This window comes from Otolemur garnettii, unplaced genomic scaffold (assembly GCF_000181295.1).
Source record: "Otolemur garnettii isolate 467f Iridium unplaced genomic scaffold, OtoGar3 scaffold00153, whole genome shotgun sequence".
Classification (NCBI taxonomy): Eukaryota; Metazoa; Chordata; class Mammalia; order Primates; family Galagidae; genus Otolemur; species Otolemur garnettii.
The window spans coordinates 1,030,501-1,038,612 of record NW_003852548.1 but is presented as its reverse complement, the minus strand read 5'-3'; the positions used below and the strand labels follow the sequence as shown (position 1 = coordinate 1,038,612).

General features: G+C 49.7%; 1 protein-coding gene across 9 annotated transcripts in view; it reads right to left on the bottom strand.

Annotated features, from left to right (window-relative positions):
- The window catches only part of RBM10 (RNA binding motif protein 10), a 33,998-nt gene that overhangs the window by 13,513 nt on the left and 12,373 nt on the right, over positions 1–8,112 (bottom strand). For 5 of the 9 annotated variants that reach the window (XM_003799621.3, XM_003799620.3, XM_012811286.2 and 2 more), the window contains 2 exons: positions 3,311–3,494; positions 1,603–1,833 (listed from right to left, as the gene is read on the bottom strand). In XM_003799621.3, the coding sequence (XP_003799669.1) occupies positions 1,603–1,833; positions 3,311–3,494 (415 nt within the window). The remainder of the gene's footprint in view (positions 1–1,602; positions 1,834–3,310; positions 3,495–8,112) is intronic. The other 4 variants (XM_003799622.3, XM_012811288.2, XM_023519047.1 and 1 more) reach the window with 1 other exon arrangement.

The following is an 8,112-nucleotide window of genomic DNA, read 5'->3' as shown; positions in this document are numbered from 1 at the left end:
CCCCCCCCGCTCACATTGAAAGAGACTCATGACACAAATACCAATCTGAGGAGGACAGGAGTCTAAGCAAACCCTCGCTGTGTACCCTATACCATGAGTCTAGCAGTAACTTAGGGTGGAGACAAAAGGGTGTAGTCATGGGGTTTGGAAAACTTCCTGGATGAAGTAGGCCAGAGAGGGCTGCAGAAGCAATTTAGGATTTGGACCAGGTCAGGTAGGATCTCTAGACCAGTGGGAGCCTCTTGTGAAGGATTGGGAGCCTATGCCAGGAACTCTCAGGAAGGAGTCTTCATGCTTCTAGGCCTCAGTTTCCTCATGAGGTTAAACAAATAGGAGATTATTCATACGCACGCACAGGTAAAAAGGATAAATACACAGAAGGGTTTATCACAGTGGTTCTTAACCTGTGCTTCGTGACCTATAGGAACTGTATTAAAGGGCTACGGCATTAGGAAGGTTGAGAACCACTGGCTTATCAGGACTCCAAATACTAAGGGAAGACTCAGGAAGCAGCAACCATGTGAGCTCTGGGGTCCGGCTGCCCAGAGTCAGATACCAGCCTCTGTTCTCTCTGCCACCCCCTGGCTGTGGGACCTGGAGCAAATCACTTCCCTGCTCAGTACTTGGTTTCTTCATCCGTATGATGGAATATAGTTTCTTCCCTGTAGGGCCACTATAAGGATTAAATCAAACCTGGCATACGGCCCATCTTGAGATAAATCCTCAACAAATGTCAGCAATCACCTACTGTTTTACCCTGAACAGGGCAGGTGAGCCAGACTTTGGAAGCCCCCAAACACACAGGTGGTATTTTCTCTGCTACAAAATGGGCAGTCAACCGACTGCAGAGGGGAGGTGATCAGAGAATTCATGGAAGGGAGTAGACCAAGAAGAACTACAGTCAGGGAGGCTGGTAAGGAGACTATTCTAATAGTCCTCTTAAAGTTTTAATATGTCTCCTAGATGTCTGCAGTATGAAAAAGAAACAGGAGAAAAGGAAAGAAGATGGTCATTCCCAGTGATCCATGTGGGAAGAAAGAGATAAAAAAATTAAAAAAAAATAAATAAAAAAGGGAGGAAGATGAAAGGCAGAAAATGTCACCAAGGCAAATAGGGTGAAGAGACTGCTAGCAGCCACCCAAGGCTCTGCAGCCAGGCCAGTGATGAGATTTGATGCAGCTGACAAAAGGGCATGGGGGAGAATGAGAATAAAATTTCAGAAAATCTCATGCCTTCTACCAATGGTTGCAGGGTCCCGGCGTCATCTCTGCCACCAACAATAGTCCCGTGAGCAGCTGGCCCTTGATGCACACATGCAGAATGGCTACATGACCAGCAGAATGTGCAGAACTGCTCTTCTCCCTCCCACACCCATGGCCATCACCCTTCAGACAAGCTGGCCTATCTGATACTCCTCCCTCCAGACCGGGAGCCAAAGGATTCTGCCCACAGAGGACTGACCAGTGCTGGGAAAAAGGAGCTGGTGGGGGAGAAGCGATGAAAGGTGCTAAGGTTGGGAGTGAGGGAGGTGTAGGGAGAAGTTGAGGGCCCTGGAGGAGACCCAGCCTGGCCTCCTGCCTGGGGCCATGGGGGGGCACGTACGTCATCCTCAGTGGCTGCCTGTGGCAGCATCCTCAGCATGACGATGTTACTGGCCTTCTCCTCCTCCTCCTCATCCTCCTCCTCCTCCTCCTCCTCCCCTTGCTCGGTCCGATAGTCCTGGTCCCGATAGTCGCCGTCTCGGGGGAAGCCTGGCGGGCCTGTGGGGCTGTGCCTGTGCCGCCGCCGCCGCCTACGCTGAGTCTCGGAGCCCGGGGAGGCCTCGTAGGAGTCCTGGCCGACAGAATAAGATGAGAGACACCAGACGGGCAGTCACTCTGGGCAGGCCTACGGGCTGGCCGCTGGCTCTCTGAGGCAAGCAGGCTCTGAAAGCCAGGGGTGGGCGGGCTCCGGCTAAAGGCTCAGACAGGCAGGGTAGGTAGGCCCTGGACTGCAACCCTTCTGGGGCTGAAAGTTCTCCATAAGATACTTTGGGGGCTACCTTTGAGAGGGTGGGGAAAAGTAGGTAGCATACTAGTGTGGGGGAACTTTAGAAGATAGGTGATAAGATACACCTTAAACCTCCTTGGGGCAAGATGGCCTAAAGTCAGCACACCAGACCTTGCCCTTGATTTCTGCCCTCTTCCTTCCCCAGCTAAGCTGGTATGTGCAAAAGTGTTCCTATGCTACCAAAGGCCACACATTTCCTACGGTTCTCAACCTGGATCTGGGCCCTAAGACCAAGCTAGGGCATAGGAATAGCTTTGATTTCAGCCAGCAAGAGCTGGTAAAGGTATGAGGGCCACAGACACTCCCCCTCAGCTCCTGATCCTCAGCCTTGGCCAGTCCTCCACCAGTCCCCACCACAAAACAGGGTGTAGTTGCTGCACTCTTGGTTGTTGCCCAACCCATCCATCCCGGGAGTAAGTAGGCCAAGCCTGGGGGCCACAACAAGACGGCACAGAAGGGGGCAGAGCCAGATACCTCGGTGCTCTGCTCCCAAGGCCAATTCAGTGCCCCTATAGACATCTAGGCACAGCTTATAGCTGCCAGAAGGGAAGCCTGGCTGCCCTCAGCCCCTGACGCCCCACTAGAGCTAGTGGCTCACTATAGGGGTTTTTGCATTGGGCACTCCAGAGGATAGTGGGTTCCACCCTGCTGCCTGCTTGCTTAGACCAGGGTCTTGACTGCCCTCTCCAACTGCGGTTCCCCTAAGGCAAAGCTGTTTCTTCCCCTCAGATGGAGGTTCCTTGATGGTGAACATCATGCATCACCCCTCAGCCTAAAGGTAACTACCCAACATAGCACTGGTTCCCTGAGGTGTCCTTCCCTTCTGCCTAGGGGCTCTGTCACCTCACCATTGAGAATGCCCATGGTTGGCATCCCAGAGATCCTCAGCTTGTTGCTAGCTATCCAGGGTCCTGCTGCCCTCCCAACCCCAGACGCCGGGTCCCATGGAAGAGGCTCTTTGAGTGTCCCAAGTTGGCTGGGAGCAGGCAGTAAAGGGCTCACAGTAACCACAGGCTTGAACTGAACAACAGGGAAGAAGGGAAAGAGGAGGTGGCCAGGGGCCCTCAGAAGTATAGAGCCAAGCATGTGGAAGCCAGGTAGACCCAGGCTGGGAGAGGAGCCCTCATAGAGGAGAGTAGGAACAGGCCCTCCAGGTAGGGCAAAGCCACCGAGCACAGTCTGAAGAGGCACAGGAGTGGAGCGCTGCCTGCACACAGTGCTGCAGCCAGACACACAGGCCCTTCAGGAGCCCTGCCCTTACCTCTGCACTTTGTTCCTCAGATGAATCGTCATAGTCATGCTTGCCCTCCTGGCTGCCATACTCCCGGGGATATGAACGGTAGTCCATGTCCCGGTAGTCGTGGTCTCGGCTGCGGTTCTCCCCACTGTCATCCTGAGAGCGGTCGGTGGCTCCATAGCGGCCAGTTCTGTCACCACGACCACCTCTAGGGAAGAAGGATGGGTAGAGATTAGGGGTTGCCCTTTCTGAAATGTACAGGTAGGGATGACCCTCACCCACCCACTCTCTCTAGGTCCTCAGGCTCACCCCAGACAGATTCCTAAATCTTTACCCTACAGGGGGATCTGACTCCCACACCTCTATCAAATGCAACCCACTTTCCTCTATCCCTCTGACTCCCTTCATGGGCACCTCAGTTATGGCCTGGCTGGTCTTCTCACTTAGACCCACACTACCCCAGTTCAGTCTCTATGTCCTAAATCCCCAATATGATTATTCTCTAAGGCAAAGCCAATCAAACACAACCATCTCACTCCCTTCAGAGGCTCCCTCCTTAATTTCAGGATAAAATACCCAAATGCCTTCCAAGGTCCCACAAGGCCTATAGAGTCCTGCAGGGCAGGTCCCTGCCAACCCCTCCCCTCACTGTGTACCATGCCCCTGCCCTCTGTTTCACTGTCACTTTGCTAGCAACAGCACACTCTTTTGTTAAAACCTCTCCTACTGCAATACTTGTAAAATCATCTCAAAGCTGATTTAATCTGCATTTCTTTGGTGAGCTAAAAGATTTACAAGATCATGGTTTCCAGGTTCCATAAGTACTTGGTGTACTACTACATTCCCCAAAGTTTGTATAACTTCTGGTAAGTGTTAGACAATTTTTTTTTTTATAAAATGACTAAAAAGGTATTCAAGGTCAGATGTGGTAACTCACGCCTATAATCCTAGCACTCTAGGAGGCTGAGGTGGGTAGATCACCTCAGCTTAGGAGTTGGAGACCAGCATGAGCCAGAACCAGACCCTGTCTCTAAAAATAGATGGCCGTTATGGTAGGCACCTATAGTCTCAGCTACTTGGGAGGCTGAGGCAAGAGGATCACCTCAGCCCAAGAGTTTGAGGTTGTTGTGAGCTGTGATGCCACAGCACTCTACCCAAGCAAACAAAATGAAACTTTGTCTCTCATAAAAAAAAAAAAGAAAAAAAGAAAACATGACCAAGTAAGAAAAAACAGACCCCACAGAAGAATGCTATTAGCAAGATTCCAATTATGGTTAGAAACAAAACTGGAACGTCCATTAATCAACACCATTCTTTTTTTTTTTTCAGAGACAGTGTCTCACTCTGTCACCCTCGGTAGAGTGCTGTGATGTCACAGCTCACAGCAACCTCCAGCTCTTAGGCTTAGGCCAATTCTCTTGCCTCAGCCTCCCAAGTAGCTGGGACTACAGGCACCAGTCACAACACCCAGCTATTTTTTGTTGCAGTTTGACCGGGGCTGGGTTTGAACCTGCCACTCTCAGTATATGGGGCCGGTACCATACTCACTGAGTCACAGGCACTGCCCAATCAACACCATTCTTTTTTTTTTTTTTTTTTTGAGACAGAGCCTCAAGCTGTCCCCCTGGGTAGAGTGCCGTGGCATTACAGCTCACAGCAACCTCCAACTCCTGGGCTCAAGCGAGTCTCCTGCCTCCACCTCCCAAGTAGCTGGGACCACAGGCGCCCGCCACAACGCCCGGCTATTTTTTGGTTGCAGCCGTCATTGTTGTTTGGCGGGTCCGGGCTGGGGATTCGAACCCGCCACCTTAGGTGTACGTGGCTGGCGCCTTAGCCGGTTGAGCTATAGGCGCCGAGCCATCAACACCATTCTTAAGATTATTCTAGAGACACTAGTTAAAACAATTAAACAGGGAAGGAAGAAAGGGGTTTACAAGTTGGAAAGAACCTATAATCCTAGCACTTTGGGAGGCCAAGGTTGGAGGATTACTTGATGCCAGGAGCTTGAGGCCAGCCTGAAAAAAATGGCAAAACCTCATCTCTGCTAAAAATAGAAAAATTAGCCAGGCATGGAGGTATGTGCCTGTAGTCCCAGCTACTCTGGAGGCTGAGATAGGAGGATTGCCTGAGCCCAGGAGTTTGCGGTTGCAGTGTGCTGTGATGATACCACTGAAACCTAGCCTGGGTGACAGAGACTCTGTCTCAAAACAAAAACAAAGCTAGAAAGAAGACTATAAAATAATACTTGTAGATATGAAGATATGCCTGTAACACCTTAGAGAATTAACTGAAAAATGATTACAAATAATAAGATAGATCAGTAAGGATACTATATACAAAATTAATAGGCAGAAATAAATATTTTGTATTCAGACAACCTGTTTAGGGTCAGGGGAGGTGGCTCCCAACTGTGATCCTAGCACTATGGGAGGCCAAGGCAGGTGGATTGCTTGAACTCAGGAGTTGTTGACCAGCCTGAACCAGAGACCCCATCTCTAAAAATAGCTGGCATTGTGGCTGGCCCCTGTGGTCCCAGTTACTTGGGAGGCTGAGGCAAGAGGATCATTTGAGCCCAAGAGTTTGAGGTTGCTGTGAGTTATGAGGCCCTGGCACTTTACCAAGGGTAAAAAAGAGAGACTCTGTCTCACACACAATAAAAAAGAAAAAAATAATAAAAGAAAAGAAAGAAAACTAGCAAAATAGCAAATAGCAAACTTAGGCTCAGTGCCTGGAACCAGTCACATATACAAAAGGTGGTGGGTTTGAGCCCAGCCCAGGCCAGCTAACCAACAATGACAACTGCAACAAAAAATAGCTGGGCATTGTAGCAGGCGCCTGTGGTCCTAGCTGCTTGGGAGGCTGAGGCAAGAGAATCACTTGAGTCCAAGAGTTTGAGGTTGCCATGAACTGTGATACCACGGGACTCTACCAAGGGCGACATGGTGAGACTTTGTCTCAAAAAAAAAAAAAAAAAAAAGCAAACTTAGCCAGGTATGTGGCAGGAGCCTACAGTCCCAACTACTTGGGAGGCCGAGGCAAGGAGATTGCTTGAGCCCAGGAGTTTGAGGTTGCTGTGAGCTATGACACCACGGCACTATACTTACAAAATAAGACTCTGTCTTAAGGCTTGGTGCCCATACCACAGTGGTTACAATGCCAGCCACATGCACCAAGGATGGCAGGTTTAAACCTGGCCCAGGCCAGCTAAACAACTGCAACAAAAAAATAGCTGGGCGTTGTGGCGGGTGCCTGTAGTCTCACCTACTTGGGAGGCAGAGGCAAGAGAATCGCTTAAGCCCAAGAGTTGGAGGTTGCTGTGAGCAGTGACACCATGGCACTCTACCCAGGGCAGATAGCTTGACTCTGTCTCAAAATAAAAAAAGGCAGTGCCCATAGCTCAGTGTTCAGGCACCAGCCACATATACCTAGGATGGCGGGTTAGAACCTGGCCCGGGTCTGCTAAGCAACAATGACAAGTGCAACCAAAAAACAGCCAGGCGTCGTGACGGGCGCCTGTAGTCCCAGCTACTTGGGGGGGCTAAGGCAAGAGAATCACTTAAGCCCAAGAGTTTGGGGTTGCTGTGAGCTGTGACGCCAGGGCACTCTACCCAGGGCAACAGCTTGAGACTGTGTCTCAAAAAAAAAAAAAAAAGATGGGTGGCACCTGTGGCTCAAAAGGGTAGGGCACTGGTCCCATATGCCGGAGGTGGTGGGTTCAAACCCAGCCCTGGCCAAAAAACAAACAAACAAGAAAAAAAGAAAGACAACCTGTTTAAAAAATAAAAAGATACAAAGTAAAACTACATCCAAAAGGTTGAACACTTCCATATGGCAATATCTTATAACTATACCTCACATATATACCAGGATATATTTGAAACAAAGGGTTTTTTTTTTTTTTTTGAGACGGATTCTCAAGGTATCCCCCTGGGTAGAGTGCCATGGCATCACAGCTCACAGCAACCTCCAGGTCAGGCTCAAGCAATCCTCTTGCCTCAGTTTATCTATTTTTAATAGACACCGTCTTGGGGCGGCGCCTGTGGCTCAGTGAGTAGGGCCCCAGCCCCATATACTGAGGGTGGCAGGTTTGAACCTGGCCCCAGCTAAACTGCAACAAGAAAATAGCCAGGCATTGTGGTGGGCGCCTATAGTCCCAGCTACTTGCAGAGCTGAGGCAAGAGAATCACCTAAGCCCAAGAGCTGGAGGTTGCTGTGAGCTGTGATGCCACGGCCCTCTACTAAGGGCGACAAAGTGAGACTGGGTCTCTAAACAAAAATTAAAAAAAAAAAGACATTGTCTTGGTTTTGCTCAGGTTGGTTTGGAACTCATGAGCTCAAGCAATCCACCCTCTTTGGCCTCCCATAGTGCTAGGATTACAGGCTTGAGCCACCAAGCCTGGCTGTTTTTTTTCTTTTGAGACAGAGAACTTCATCAACCCCTGATAAGACTGTGGTGGCATCACAGCTCACAACAACCTCAGACTATTGGGTTCAAGCGATACTCTTGCCTCAACTTCCAAAGCAGCTGGGACTATAGGTGCCTGTCACAACACCCAGCTATTTTTAGAGACGGGAGTCTGACTTTAGCTCAGGCTGGTCTTGAACTCGTGAGCTCAGATCTGCCTGCCTCGGTCTCCCAGAGTGCTGGGATTACAGGTGTGAGCCACTGCGCCCAGCAAGATCAAAGATTTAAATGGAAGAAATAAAGCCATAAAAGTAAAATAAGAAAACAAAGCATAATTTCTTTATAATCTTGGAATGGGAAAAACTATGGCCCAAATCCAGAGCCAAAGAAGAAAAGATTATTAAACTCAACTATATAAAAC